This window comes from Balaenoptera musculus, chromosome 9 (assembly GCF_009873245.2).
Source record: "Balaenoptera musculus isolate JJ_BM4_2016_0621 chromosome 9, mBalMus1.pri.v3, whole genome shotgun sequence".
Taxonomy (NCBI): domain Eukaryota; kingdom Metazoa; phylum Chordata; class Mammalia; order Artiodactyla; family Balaenopteridae; genus Balaenoptera; species Balaenoptera musculus.
In genome coordinates, this window is record NC_045793.1 from 92,687,120 (window position 1) to 92,701,450 (window position 14,331).

General features: G+C 39.6%; 2 protein-coding genes across 3 annotated transcripts in view; one reads left to right on the top strand and one right to left on the bottom strand.

Annotated features, from left to right (window-relative positions):
• NME8 (NME/NM23 family member 8) overlaps positions 1-6,628 on the top strand; it is a 33,427-nt gene extending 26,799 nt beyond the window's left edge. The window contains exons 12-14 of the mRNA XM_036863021.1: positions 4,232-4,376; positions 5,058-5,165; positions 6,508-6,628. Coding sequence (XP_036718916.1) covers positions 4,232-4,376; positions 5,058-5,165; positions 6,508-6,550 — 296 coding nt within the window. The 3' untranslated portion in view covers positions 6,551-6,628. The remainder of the gene's footprint in view (positions 1-4,231; positions 4,377-5,057; positions 5,166-6,507) is intronic.
• The window catches only part of PNPLA8 (patatin like phospholipase domain containing 8), a 146,275-nt gene that overhangs the window by 128,028 nt on the left and 3,916 nt on the right, over positions 1-14,331 (bottom strand). The gene's annotated exons all lie outside the window — the stretch shown is intronic.

Here is a 14,331-nt window from a genome sequence, read left to right on the forward strand (position 1 = left end):
CTTTTCAGGATTATTCCTAGTTTTTTTCCCCATAGTGAATGACATCTTTTTCCCCCTAAATTTATTTTCTGTATAAGAAATACAGTTGCTTCTGTATATTTTTACTTACTGAATTATGTTTTTTAATACTGTTTACCTTTTAAAAATAGACTCTTGAATTTTCCAAACAGCTTATATGCAAACGTAATGTTACCCATTTTGTTCAATTTTGTTATCCTTCTACTTTATCTGCTTGTAGGATTATTATAAAGATCAAGTTGACTAATATGTAAAATCATTTTAAAAACTGTAGTAGAGTCTACCAAAATAATTATTTTATGATAAAATATCAATGTATTTGAATACTTGGATAATTATCTATCAACTAATTTTTTTTTTTTTTTTTTTTTAAAGATTTATTTATTGATTGATTGATTGCTATGTTGGGTCTTCGTTTCTGTGCGAGGGCTTTCTCTAGTTGCGGCAAGCGGGGGCCACTCTTCATTGCGGTGCGCGGGCCTCTCACTATCGTGGCCTCTCCTGTTGCGGAGCACAGGCTCCAGACGCGCAGGCTCAGTAGTTGTGGCTCACGGGCCCAGCCGCTCCGCGGCATGTGGGATCTTCCCAGACCAGGGCGCGAACCCGTGTCCCCTGCATTAGCAGGCAGATTCTCAACCACTGCGCCACCAGGGAAGCCCTCAACTAATTATTGTATAGGACAATGACCATATGATACTTTGAATAAAGTAGCATATTACAGCATTAAAAAAAAAAGTCTACAAATAACAAATGCTGGAGAGGGTGTGGAGAAAAGGGAACCCTCCTACATTGTTGGTGGGAACATAAGTTGGTGGAGCCACTGTGGAAAACAGTATGGAGGTTCCTCAGAAAACTAAAAATAGAATTACCATATGATCCAGCAATCCCATTCCTGGGCATATATCCAGACAAAACTATAATTCAAAAAGATACATGCACCCCTATGTTCATAGCAGCACTATTCACAATAGCCAAAACATGAAAACAACCTAAATGTCCATCGACAGATGAATGGATAAAGAAGATGTGGTACATATAAAAAATGGGATACTACTCAGCCATAAAAAGAAAGAAAGAATGCCATTTGCAAGCAACATGGATGCAACTAGAGATTCTCATACTAAGTAAGTCAGAAAGAGAAAGACAAATAGCATATGATATCACTTATATGTGGAATCTAAAATATGACACAAATGAACCTATCTATGAAACAGAAACAGAATCATGGACACTGAGAGGACTGAGAACAGACTGGTGGTTGCCAAGGGGGAGGGAAGGATTGGGAGTCTGGGATTAGTAGATGCAAACTATTATGTATAGAATGGATAAACAACAAGGTCCTACTGTATAGCACAGAGAACTATATTCATTATCCCATTATAATCCATAATAGAAAACAATATTAAAAAATGAATGTATATATGTATAACTGAATCACTTTGCTGTATAGCATAAATTAACACAACAGTTTAAATCAACTATACTTCAATAAAAAATATTGATAAAAAAGAAAAAAAAGGGCTTCCCTGGTGGCGCAGTGGTTGAGAATCTGCCTGCCAATGCAGGCGACACGGGTTCGAGCCCTGGTCTGGGAAGATCCCACATGCCGCGGAGCAACTGGGCCCGTGAGCCACAATTACTGAGCCTGCGCGTCTGGAGCCTGTGCTCCGCAGCAAGAGAGGCCGCGATAGCGAGAGGCCCGCGCACCGCGATGAAGAGTGGCCCCCGCTTGCCACAACTAGAGAAAGCCCTCGCACAGAAACGAAGACCCAACACAGCCATAAATAAATAAATAAATAAATAAATAAATAAATAAATAAATAAAAAAAAGAAAAAAAAATTTTTGTTATCTTTATGGATTGCTTAGTACTTCCAGAAAAATATTAAATAATTAAAGGCCATTAGGGTAACATCTTGCTTTTGTTTTACCCCCGACTGATATTAATGCCTCCAGTGTTTTCAATTATGATGTTGGCTTTAGAGTTTAGGCAAAAATCTCTATATTCCAAAATCTTTCTATCTGCCACATGATACAAAATGATTTTGAATGTAATCCAATGCTTTTTCATTATTTACTGAGATGAACATGAAATATTTTTTCTCCTTTGACCTGCTGACCTATTGATACGATTATAACAGATTTTCAAATGTTCATCCTCCCCTGGGTTCTGTGAATAAACTTTCATAGCTCATGTGTATACCATGCTATTGGAGTTGGTTTGATAATATTTATTTTAGTTAAAATATTGTTCTTTAATCTTTCCCAGGTATTGTGTCAGGATTATTCTAACTTTTCTTTATGTTAAGCACACTGGGGGAGTTTTAAGTGTCAGATGAACTGTACATAACTTAAAATTTATTAATTAAGCGACCTAAGCTGATCCCTCATTTGGGAGGACAAGTAGGCTTTTAGACAAGTTTTAAAATTTCTTCCAGTTACCTATCTTCCAGTTTTGAAAACTTCTTGGATCATTGAATGGCAATTTATACTTCCTTTGAAATTCATTTCTTTACCTTCAAATGTACTAGCCTAGGACACCCACCAAAAACTGTTTTAATATCATGGTGGGTAATTGCACCTATTTCTCATTCATAATGTGCTTTGTCTGTTCTTAGTTTTTGCTGGATTAGATTTATTAGAAGCTCACTTTCTTAAAAAAAAAAAAGCATTACAATTTTTTTCAAAAAACAATGCAATAGGATTTCTTTCATAATTTCTTAACTTTTGTTTTTATCTATAATAATTCATTTGCATTCATTCTGATGCCTTGGGTATCTATTCTTGTTCCCTTTTTAACTTCTGGATTTGAATTTTCCTCCATTTATTATAATTCCTTATTGCTCAGTAATTAAGAATTTCCTGCTTTTAGCTTGGACTCATAATTTTTAGTATTCAGTGTTCTGAATTTGGAAATGGGTTGGCCTTAATTTGAGACTCTATTAGTAGAGGACCTTAATTCATACAATTTTATAATTACAACTGTGTTTATTTCTGTTTTCTATGCTTCCTTGCTGTGATCTTTGGTTTATGTATTTTACTATAAGGACTAAGCATCTCTTAAAATTACTTTTTCCAGTATTTTGGGAGATGACTATCTTTTTAATCAGTTATACTTATGTTGTTTTTACACATTTGAAGTATGTTTAAACTCATATTTGATTATTTTGCAAAATCAAGAGTAAATATTTGTTTCAAGTTTAGCAGAGTTTTATTCCTCTCCCCATTCTCAGCCCCACCCCACTTCCAATTTCTTCTATTATCTTAGCTTTTGTTAATGTTCTTTGAAGTTTTAGTACACAGATGGTGGTTGTTAAGTTACTTTTACATGACATGTCTTTTTTTTTTTTAATTTTTAATTAATTAATTTATTTATTTATTTATTTTGGCTGTGTTGGGTCTTTGTTTCTGTGCGAGGACTTTCTCTAGTTGCGGCGAGCGGGGGCCACTCTTCATCGCGGTGCGCGGGCCTCTCACTGTCGCGGCCTCTCCCGTTGCGGAGCACAGGCTCCAGACGCGCAGGCTCAGTAATCGTGGCTCACGGGCCCAGTTGCTCCGCGGCATGTGGGATTTTCCCAGACCAGGGCTCGAACCTGTGTCCCCTGCATCGGCAGGCGGATTCTCAACCACTGCGCCACCAGGGAAGCCCACATGACATGTCTTTTGATGGTATTTTGCGATTTATATTTTGTCTATAATAAGGTACCTACCTTATACAGCAGACGTACATAGAATTTTTCTTATATAAACTAGTTTTCATGCTTCCCACAGTCCTTAGGTCCATTAATTTCACACTTTTTAATCACTTAATTATATTTCATCTCTCAGTTATCTAGAGCTTATATTTAAGCAGATTTTAAAAAGATATGTACTTAGTTATTTTGTTTTCTGAGCCCTAGCACATCTGAGAATGTCATTATATTAACTTTATGTGTGAAATAAAACTTATCTAACTATACAATTTTTTTTTTTTACTAAATCCTCCATCCCCAAACCTATAGATTTTGGTCCACTGAAAAATTGGAAATGGCATCATAAATTTGATATGTTAAGAATATTATTCACCTTAAATTAAAATCTAATAAGCTATTTTTATAAACTTAAATTTCATATGAAAATGAAATACATTCTATGTCCTCATGATAATACAGTCTGTATTATGTGTATAACCAATAATCTAGCACTTTAAAACTTATTATATGACTTTGTATTTAGAGGATGTTTTGAATATTATTCAAGATGAAGGCTTTAAAATACTGATGCAGAGACAAATAGTGTTATCAGAAGAAGAAGCAAAAACACTGTGCATGGAATATGAAAATAAAGATTATTTTGGAAATCTTATAGAAAATATGACCAGGTAAAACAGATTGCAGGTTGAGAAAGCACAGTCTGATTTATGTTTGAATCATTTAAACCTCTTAACCCTGCTTTCTGTACAAGTTGCCAAATCTCTCAATTCTGTGAAGACGTGCTGAGTCTACTTCTTTGCCAATCTCCCTCCCATTTTGATTCCCTGCTCAACTGTGTGTCTTCTCTGGTCCTCCTGGAATGTTATTAGAGCAATGCAAGGTTCTGAGTGAAGCCCCTGGAGTCCAGTTGAGTTAAATGCCAGAAGCCAGAGTGTGCAGCATCATGAAGTCCAAGTAAGAGAGCTGTGACTGACTCTCAAGGACTTTGGTAATCCTAAAGATCACTAGTCCTAGGAGACGAATGGGATGCTAGAAATCTGTCAGGTTTCTAGAAGAGTAAATGAAACAGCAGCTCGGGCAGAAAGCCAGCAAGGGTACACAAATCAGCAGGAGCACGGGGACAATACAGGGACCACTCTCTCAGAACCAAGCCCCTTCTCTTCCCTTCCTTTCTCTGCTTCCATTCTTTTATGAATATGCTGTTGAGAGTACACCAACAGTAATTAATTTCGTACTCTTGATAAAAAGGGTTATTTTACTTTTTTCGTCTAACAAACACACTTGTATTATCTACCTATAATTAGCTACAAGCCATCCTTTCATTAACTTTGTTTTTCCTTTTCTAACAGCGGTCCATCTCTAGCCCTTGTTTTAGTAAGAGAAAATGGTTTAGGACACTGGAAACAGTTAATTGGACCAAGCACTGTGGAAGAAGCCAAAGAATACCTTCCAGACAGGTATGATTCACGTCATGGGTCTCAAACTTTTTTCATGGGAGCCATTGTGATTTTTGGGGGGATATGGGGGTATAGGAACCAGAGCTGTAGGCCAAGGTTCTCTTCTCAGGCTTTGCAAGAGAAGGTTGTGGGCTGCTTGGTTTGAGACTGGTAAGTGGTAGCTACCCAGCCAAAAGGCCGTATCTTGGCAGAAATATCTGCCCCATGCACTATTTAGGAGAAATTATTTTGAGAAGGGTGTGATAGTTGCTTCAGATTCTTTAATTGATCATAACCGTTTCAAGACAAAAAGGGAACCCTCTTGCACTGTTGGTGGGAGTGTAAATTGATACAACCACTATGGAGAACAGTATGGAGGTTCCTTAAAAAACTAAAAATAGAACTACCATATGACCCAGCAATCCCACTACTGGGCATATACCCAGAGAAAACCATAATTCAAAAAGACACATGCACCCCAATGTTCATTGCAGCACTATTTACAATAGCCAGGACATGGAAGCAACCTAAGTGTCCATCAACAGATGAATGGATAAAGAAGATGTGGCACATATATACAATGGAATATTACTCAGCCATAAAAAAGAAACGAAATTGAGTTATTTGTAGTGAGGTGGATGGACCTAGAGTCTGTCATACAGAGTGAAGTAAGCCAGAAAGAGAAAAACAAATACCATATGCTAACGCATATATATATGGAATCTAAAAAAAAAAAAAATGGTTCCGAAGAACCTAGGGGCAGGACAGGAATAAAGACGCAGCCGTAGAGAATGGACTTGAGGACACGGGGAGTGGGAAGGGTAAGCTGGGACGAAGTGAGAGAGTGGCACTGACATATATACACTACCAAATGTAAAATAGATAGCTAGTGGGAAGCAACCGCATAGCAGGGAGATCAGCTCGGTGGTTTGTGACCACCTAGAGGGGTGGGATAGGGAGGGTGGGAGGGAGGGGATATGGGGATATATGTATACGTATAGCTGATTCAGTTTGTTATACAGCAGAAACTAACCCAACAATGTAAAGCAATTATATTCCAATAAAGATGTTAAAAAAAAAAAGAGTTTCAAGACAATGATGACTAACAATATGTAGCCTACAATTTGGTAGGAACATTTACTACGTTAATGTACTGATGAATCTTAGAACTTTGTAATCAGCTCAACCCTGGCATGTTACCTGTTACCTAGGCAGCATTTTAAAAATATTTTTTGATCTTAGCTGTTGGACTTGGTCTCAGCTAGAGGAGGGAGGTAGTATCTCATGCATTTCCATTCTTGGCATGTAGCTGATGGAAACAAACTGAATTGTAATTCGCTTGAATTCTTTGTGCTGATTTCAGAGTAGGACTGAAGTCAGGGGAAGAAAAGCCCTCTTTTAAGTGAGCAAGCATAAAGATGCTTTATCAGGCACAGCAAACTTGCATACCCACTGACACAATAAATAACAGGACTAATGAAACATCACGTATATGAAAGTTGCAATGTTTTCTTTTGGGTAGGAGATCATGAATTGGACTTGTCCTGAATGGATACATTTCACCCCTCCTTTTGGCCCTACTCACTTACGTCTTTGCTCCTGTGCCAGACAATTACTGTAAAGGATAATATGTGTTGGACACTCTTTATGTGGAATGAGCAGGGTGCCACAGAACCTCTTAAATGAAATGTAGCAGAGAATGCAATACATGGCATCAGAGAGAGGAATTCCTATCAGTACCTGGCCTATGCGTGTAGGCACACTCTTCTAGAAACTGTGGTTCCAAGTGTGGAGGCTACGTACCAGCATAGAGACATTTTCTCCAGGGGAAGGAACTCAGTAATTGCCCCTCTCCTCCCCACTATTTTAGTGAGAGTTCCCATCCTAAGCCCTTACGAGCCCTAATGTTGCCACAAGTTCACAATTACTCTTAACCATTATTTTTGATTGGTCCCCCTTTTCCAGGTTGCTTTAGAAACAACTCCTTCAGCAGAGCTCTGCCCTTTCCTGCCCTTGGGCGTCAGAGTCTACACTCCCCGTTGCTTAATCTGAAATACGGTCACTTGCATGCAAGAGAAACACAGCAACCCTTCTCTCCCATCCTTACACACACACACACACACACACACACATTTACTTTTTCCCAATAACCACGTCTAACAGCCTAACAGAGGGGCTGCTTGTAGTTCTCTGCATTGAATGGAGTCAGTGCTGACGATGGCTTAGGCTGTTTTTATCATTCACTGTGCAAATCCCCCATCCCTGGCAATCACAGGCTCCACGGGTCTTAGTCTGCTAATATCTTCAAACCAGAGGTGTGAGAACAGCCAAGGGCTGAGTGGGAGGGTCAAGTTGGATAACGAAAAAAGGAAATCTGAAATGGTCACTGAAACCAGAGAGGCAAGAAGAGGGTCTTTAAGTTGAGGACAGAAAGCCAAGTTTCCAGTGATGTCAGCCTATTAACAAGAAGGGAGGTTATTCACTGCGGCTGGATTTTGTGGGTCGCTTGCTTAGGACTGTGTGCAAAGGGCAGAAAATGTAATGAGCAATAAGTATCTCCTCTACTGAAATATAAAGAGATGGAGAGACAGAAAGAAAAAGGGGCAACTGAAAAACACTGAGGAACGACAACTGATTTCAGAGCTATGTATGCATCTATCATACAGAAACGGAACCAGAATAAACTGTCTACCCCAGCATGGATTGTCCATTACCATCAGTGTCACTCCTGCCTCCCTCCACAAAGCCATCCTGTACGCTCCTCTTGTATTCCTGCTTTGCTCACGTGGAGGGTTCCACTGCAGTGTCTCCTGGATTCAATGTTTATAATTTGGTATCTTTGGTATAGGGTCAAATGCCATCTCTAGTGCTTGATATTATTTAGTGATGAAAGAAGGGGAAGGAATATTTATTGACAGCTTAATATGTACCATATATTTCAAATATATCATCTGATTGCATCCTCAAAATCTCCTTCCAAAACAGGGTTTATTATCATATTTATGTTTGAGACAACTAAAGCACAGAGAAGGGAACTAATTGCCCAGTATCACATAGCTAACAAGTGATGCCACCAGGGTTCTATAGTCTGTGTTTTTTCACTGCTCCAGGGTGTTCATTCCATCTTTCACAGCTGTCAGTCTCCATTATGATGATTATTGAATGTTCATGTCCTTTCTTCCTAACGACTGTTCCTCCCTGGAAGGAAGTAGCATGCCCCAAGCCACTCTGCAGTTACTTCCGTTTGCACAATGCAAATATGAACAGTTTTACATTGTGTTATGTTGTGTTATATTATATGTCATGTTATAAGCTTTTGACTTGACTTCTTTTTCAAAGTTTATGTGCACAATTTGCAATGGAGAGTTTGCCTATCAACCAGTTGTATGGAAGTGATTCATTAGAAGCTGCTGAAAGGGACATACAATATTTCTTTCCTCCTCAACACACTGCAGCACTGATTAAACCTCATGTAACACAAGAGCAAAGAGGTAAATATATAAAAATAGAGCTGATGTATACATTTTTCTTCAAATTTTATGAAATTTTGCAAACTACAGGAAAGTTGAAAGAATAAAGCAATGAGCACCTTCATTGTCATGAGGTAGCGCTCCAAGTTTAGGCTGTTGGTGGGATTTTGACCAGACTGACTTCATTTAATTCCCTTAGTGGTGCCCTGCCGGTTCAGGGAAAAGGGTTCAGAGTGGCTGGCCCTTTCAATCCACGTGCAGCAGGAAGTTCCTTGGCATTTGCAGCATGGGGATGAAAACACGTGTTCACTTTTAGCCCAGGAGCAGATTTCCTCCCAGGTGGATTCTGGAAAGATGGATCTCAGAGACTGAACATCCGCGTTAACATACTGAAGTTCTTCTGAACATCCATCTGGTGCTTTTTCAGTTTAGTGCAGCATAGTTTTGGTTTTTTAAAACCACTGGATGCAAGTAACACTGTGACCTTCCTTAGTTATTTCAATCCACTTGAATATGGAGCAAAAGTAGAGGCAGTCTGCCAAGACTACCAAATATCTGTTTTCCCTAGAGGATATCCTGACGCTTATCAAAGAGGCTGGATTTGATATAACACAGATGAAGGAGAGGCTCCTAACTGAAGAGGAAGCGGACAAAGTTTATTTTAAAATAAAAGGAAAAGACTTTTATAAAGATGTATTGGAAGTTTTATCGGAGTAAGTTTCTGATATATAGGTCTTTGCATTATAAAAGTGGTAACTGTTCATTGTAGAAACTTTGAAAAATACAAAAATTCATTAAAATATTGCATTTAATACAATTCATGAAAAGACACCCTGGTAGTATTTGGAGTTCTTTTTTTTTTTTTTTTTTGTCTAATTCCTTCTTTCCTTCTGTTTTCCTCTCTCTCCTTCCTTCCTTTCTCTGTTTTTTTAGGTTTTCACATTAGATATAGAGGCTATCTGGTTTGAAACCCCTGTTTTGCCAACATATTTAATCTTTGCCTTAGTTTCCTTATCCATAAAATGGGGATGATAATAGTACCTACCTCACAGGTACTACTGTGAGGGCTAACTACTTCATATACAGAAAGTAATTTACATTGAAAGTAATTGGAATAGTGCCTGGCATGTATCCCTACAATTAAACTACAACACTCTTCTAGCACAAAAGCCTGTTGCAAGGGAATTCTCAGGTGGTCCAGTGGTTAGGACTCCCAGCTTCCACTGCAGGGGGCACAGGTTCGATCCCTGGTAAGGGAACTAAGATCCTGCAAAATGCATGGTGCAGTCAAAAAATAAAAAATAAAAAAAAAAACAAAGAGGAAAAAGAAAGCACAAAATCACAGTGACGAGGACAAAGAATAAAGATGAGCTCTCTGGATGAAGTTGTGGCATTCTGTCTTTAGCTGTGTATGCAGTCTCTACAGTTGTCAATAGCCCAAGTCTTCTGAAAGCATTGTTGTTTGCAGGGGTCCATCTTTGGTCATGATCCTGACCAAGTGGAATGCTATTTCCGACTGGAGACGATTGATGGGTCCCGTAGACCCAGAGGAAGCAAGACTTCTGTCCCCAGACTCTATCCGAGCCCAGTTTGGAAGAAGTATTTTGAAAAATGCTGTCCATGGAGCTTCTAATATGCAGGAGGCAGTGGAGACTATTAATAGAGTGTTTGAAGACTTTGTTGCTGAGAACCCTGAGAAAAACTAAAGTACAGTACCTCTTTAATTATTATTCTGTCTTCTTTTCTTATTACAGTGGCTGGGCCTAAGATAAGGCCATTGTGGAAAGACCAGACCTTTTCCCATATTCCTGTATTAAACCTCATTTCCTGCCAGACACACTCTGCAGTTCCACAGCAGCCTGGGAGCCTCAAAGCCAAGCCTTGTAGATGCCAGGGACCTGGGAGACAGTGGGGCAAGTGAGACACCCGTGGGTTTGCAAGCCTTGGTCTCGAGCTGTCTGTGCCATCTGCCATGACTCAGGCTCATCAGTCTCTCTCCTTGATTTCCCTCCACTTCTTCACTCTGAATGGCCAAAGTCTCATTCAGCAGCCTCAACTCTATTCTCTAAGTATCTGGAAACCTGGAGCCTATTAACTACCTGTGGGTGCTATGTGATAATGGAATAGAATAGAATATTAGAAAGTACAGAGTAAAAGGCAATCATTTCTGTTCCTTGACAAAGAGGTGCTTACTGGGGAGAGGTAGCAACATAATATGTATGTGGATTGAGTCTGCTCAGTTGGTGATCGAAAACTTAAAAACTTTTCTATCCTGGGCAATGTGGGAGATAGAGTGTAAGACAGATGATTTTTCCCATCAAACCTGCTTTCCTTCTTTATTTTCAAAGAGCAGGCTCACGAATGTACACCTATATGGTGCCGGCTGCTGACCTGAATATGACTCTACAGCTTCTTCACAGGTGGAGTGTAGTCCCCACCTGGACGAGCCAAACGGAGACTCAGCCTCCAGAGCGCAATGAGGAAGCGAAGTGAAATGGAGCAACCCCTCCGCACCCAACCAGCTTCCTCAGGGAGAGACGAGCAAGCACATTGTTTCCTCACATTATCATTTAGGCCATGATTTCTCCAGGTATAAGAAGGCTGTATCAAAATATTAGATGCATAAAATAAATTCTGGCATAGTGCAGCTCATTCCATTAGTCTGACTCAATTATAAACCAAAGCATGATGGCACAACCCTTGAACACTGATGTGGGGAAAATATGTATTGTATGTCTCCTTGAACTGTGGGTTCTTGGTTAACACAAAACTCTGGGTTCTTGGTTAATACCTAATCATGAAGGCTGTTACCTTCAGGGAAATGCAAATATAATGGGGAGACAAAACTCACAGAAACAATATCTAATTACAACTATCATCAGACAGTACATTATTAAGCATGTCAATGATGAATGACTGGGGGGTAGTGGTGAGTAGAACTACATTCTGTTGATAGCATCTATTAGAAATATGGTGTAGATCTAACGTCGACATATCCCTCCCTTTTGTGATGAGGGGAACATTATGAATAATACAGGGGATTTTGAATTAGTGTATATTTCAGTGCTGAATTGATGGGTGTATGTCTGATGGGTAGGAGCTGGAGAAGGTAAGGGATGAAACAGATCTTGAAAAATGGGTAGGATTTTCAAAATCAGACACAGACGTAGAGAACAAATGTATGGATACCAAGGGGGAAGGTGGGGGGAGGAACTGGGAGATTGGGATTGACACATGTACACTATTGATACTACATATAATATTTATACTATATATAAAACTAATGACAACATGCTGTATAGCATGGGGAACTCTACTTAATGCACTGTGGTGACCTAAATGGGAAGGAAATCCAAAAAAAGAGGGGATATATGTATATGTATAGTTGATTCATTTTGCTGCACAGCAGAAACTAACACAACATTGTAAAGCAACTATACTCCAATAAAAATTAATTTAAAAAAAACAATTCAATTTACTACAGCATCAGAAGAGTAAAATACTTAGGAGTAAACTTAATCTGTGTACGAGTGCAAGACTTTTACACTGAAACTTATAAAACAATGATGAAAGAAACTAAAGAAGACACAAATAAGTAGAAAGACATCCTGTGTTCATGGACTGGAAAACTTAATACTGTTAAGATGACAATGCTACCCAAATTAATATAGAGATTCAATGCAATCTCTATAAAAATCCCAACAGTATTTTTTGCAGAAATGGAAAAACCCATACTAAAATTCATATCAAATTTCAAGGGACTCAGAATAGCTAAAATAATCTTGAAAAAGAACAAAGTTGGAGTACTCTCACTTCTTGATTTCAAAACTTATTACAAAGTGACACTGGTCAAAACAGTGTGGTAGTGGCATAAGGAAAGATACATAAACAAATGGAATAGAACTGAGAACCTATAAATAAACTTTTACATCCATGGTCAGTTGGTGTTTGACAAAGGTGCCAAGGTCATTCAGTGAGAAGAGAAGAGTCTCTTCAGTAAACAGTACTGGGAAAACTAGCTATCCTTTAAAATAATGAACTTGGACCACTGACCTTACACTATATACAAAAAAATAATTCAGAATGGATTAAACGCCTACATTTAAGAGCTAAAACAATAAAACTCTTACAAGAAAAAAACAGGGGAAAATCTGCAAGACCTTGGATTAGGCAATAGTTTCTTAAATATGACCCCAAAAGCACAGGCAACAAAGGAAAAAGATAAACTGGTCTTCATAAAAATTAAAACCTTCAGGGAAACAGGTTCCTTTCTTTTGGAGTGAGCTGACCTTGGCAGAGCGGTATGGCCCCTAGGTACCCATGCCTGTGACCCTGCCTCTGCCTACACAGTCCAGACACAGGGGTGGGGATCTGGGCTCCTTGGATGCTGAGAGTTGCACGGTGTGGGCAGTGCAGTTTGCAAGCCGGTACCTGGCCGCAGGCATCCATGCCCTCTAGGCCTGTGTGGCCAGGTCCTACCGCCACCCGCCTAGGCAACTGCCTGGACAAGCAGGTCCTCACACTGTGCCTCTGATGGGGAGGCTGCAGAGGTCGTTAGAGCCAGACCCCATGTGGCCCTCCTGCCCATGTGGGATGCGGGGCCTCTCTCCAGACCTCTGCTTTTTCATCTGCTCTCTCTGCACTGGGCGGAAGAGGGACCGCTGATGTTTGACATCCTAAGCTGCCATCTCTGTTCTCCCCAGGTTGTTAGGCTGCAGTGGGTCCATCCAACTCCAAGGCTGACAAGACAGAAGTTAATCCTCTGGGATCCCTCTCAGGAAAGCTGGAGCACCGGACACGTGAACCAACTCCTTACCTCCCCTGGAGTTAGGGGGTCTCTTTCTGGTTGTGTGGCACTCCTAAGGGTGCCTTAAGCCTCAGGTGGGAGGGTCTGGTTTCCTGGTCACCTACAGTGCAGGGGCTTTTCACTTAGTTTCTGGATTTCTCACAAGGGAATCTGTCCATGAATATCTGCTGACCTGGTGAGTTTGGGGGGAAGGATGGTCTAGGGCTTCCTACTCTGCCATCTTGCTGACATCACCTCTTGATCATTTGGTATTAATAATATATTACTCACTCCCAAACTCTAGTATTCCAGCACGGTTTGAAAAGCAGACCTGTGAATACCCATCTGTATTGGTAAATTATACAAAATCTAATGGCATGTGAATTATCCGTAAGTATATTTCTCATTTTTTCCTTTAGAATACATTTGTTTTCAAACTAGGGTAAATTAATTATTGGGTTTCTTTGGATTGTGCAGAGAAATAAATATAGTAAAAACCTTCACCTTCCTCACTCCTTCAAATTGAATACCCTTATCTGATGCTTGACACGCCTGGTAGTATTGGGGCATTCGTAATATGACTGTGTTAAGTGACACACTGTTATTGCCTCAGGAGTGGTCCAGGACTTCAAAAGCATTAAAGCCAAAAACTCTTAATAACCAGCAGATGGCATGATTCACTCAGTTGTCTATGTGTACGTAGCTGTACGGAGATTTTAAAAGCAAGACATAGGGAAAAGCTATTTCTTTCAGATTGTAGAATTAGCTTTCAGTAGTCAGAAAGCTAACAATCAATGTCCAAAGAGATATTCAATTAAACTTTAGTCTGTGTCAGTGTTGGTCTTGAGGGGATTAAATTTAGTGAGTGGGATGCAGCAGCATGTGGCAGGCATTTGGGGAGCTGGGGTTGGTGGTATCTGGGAATATCTTC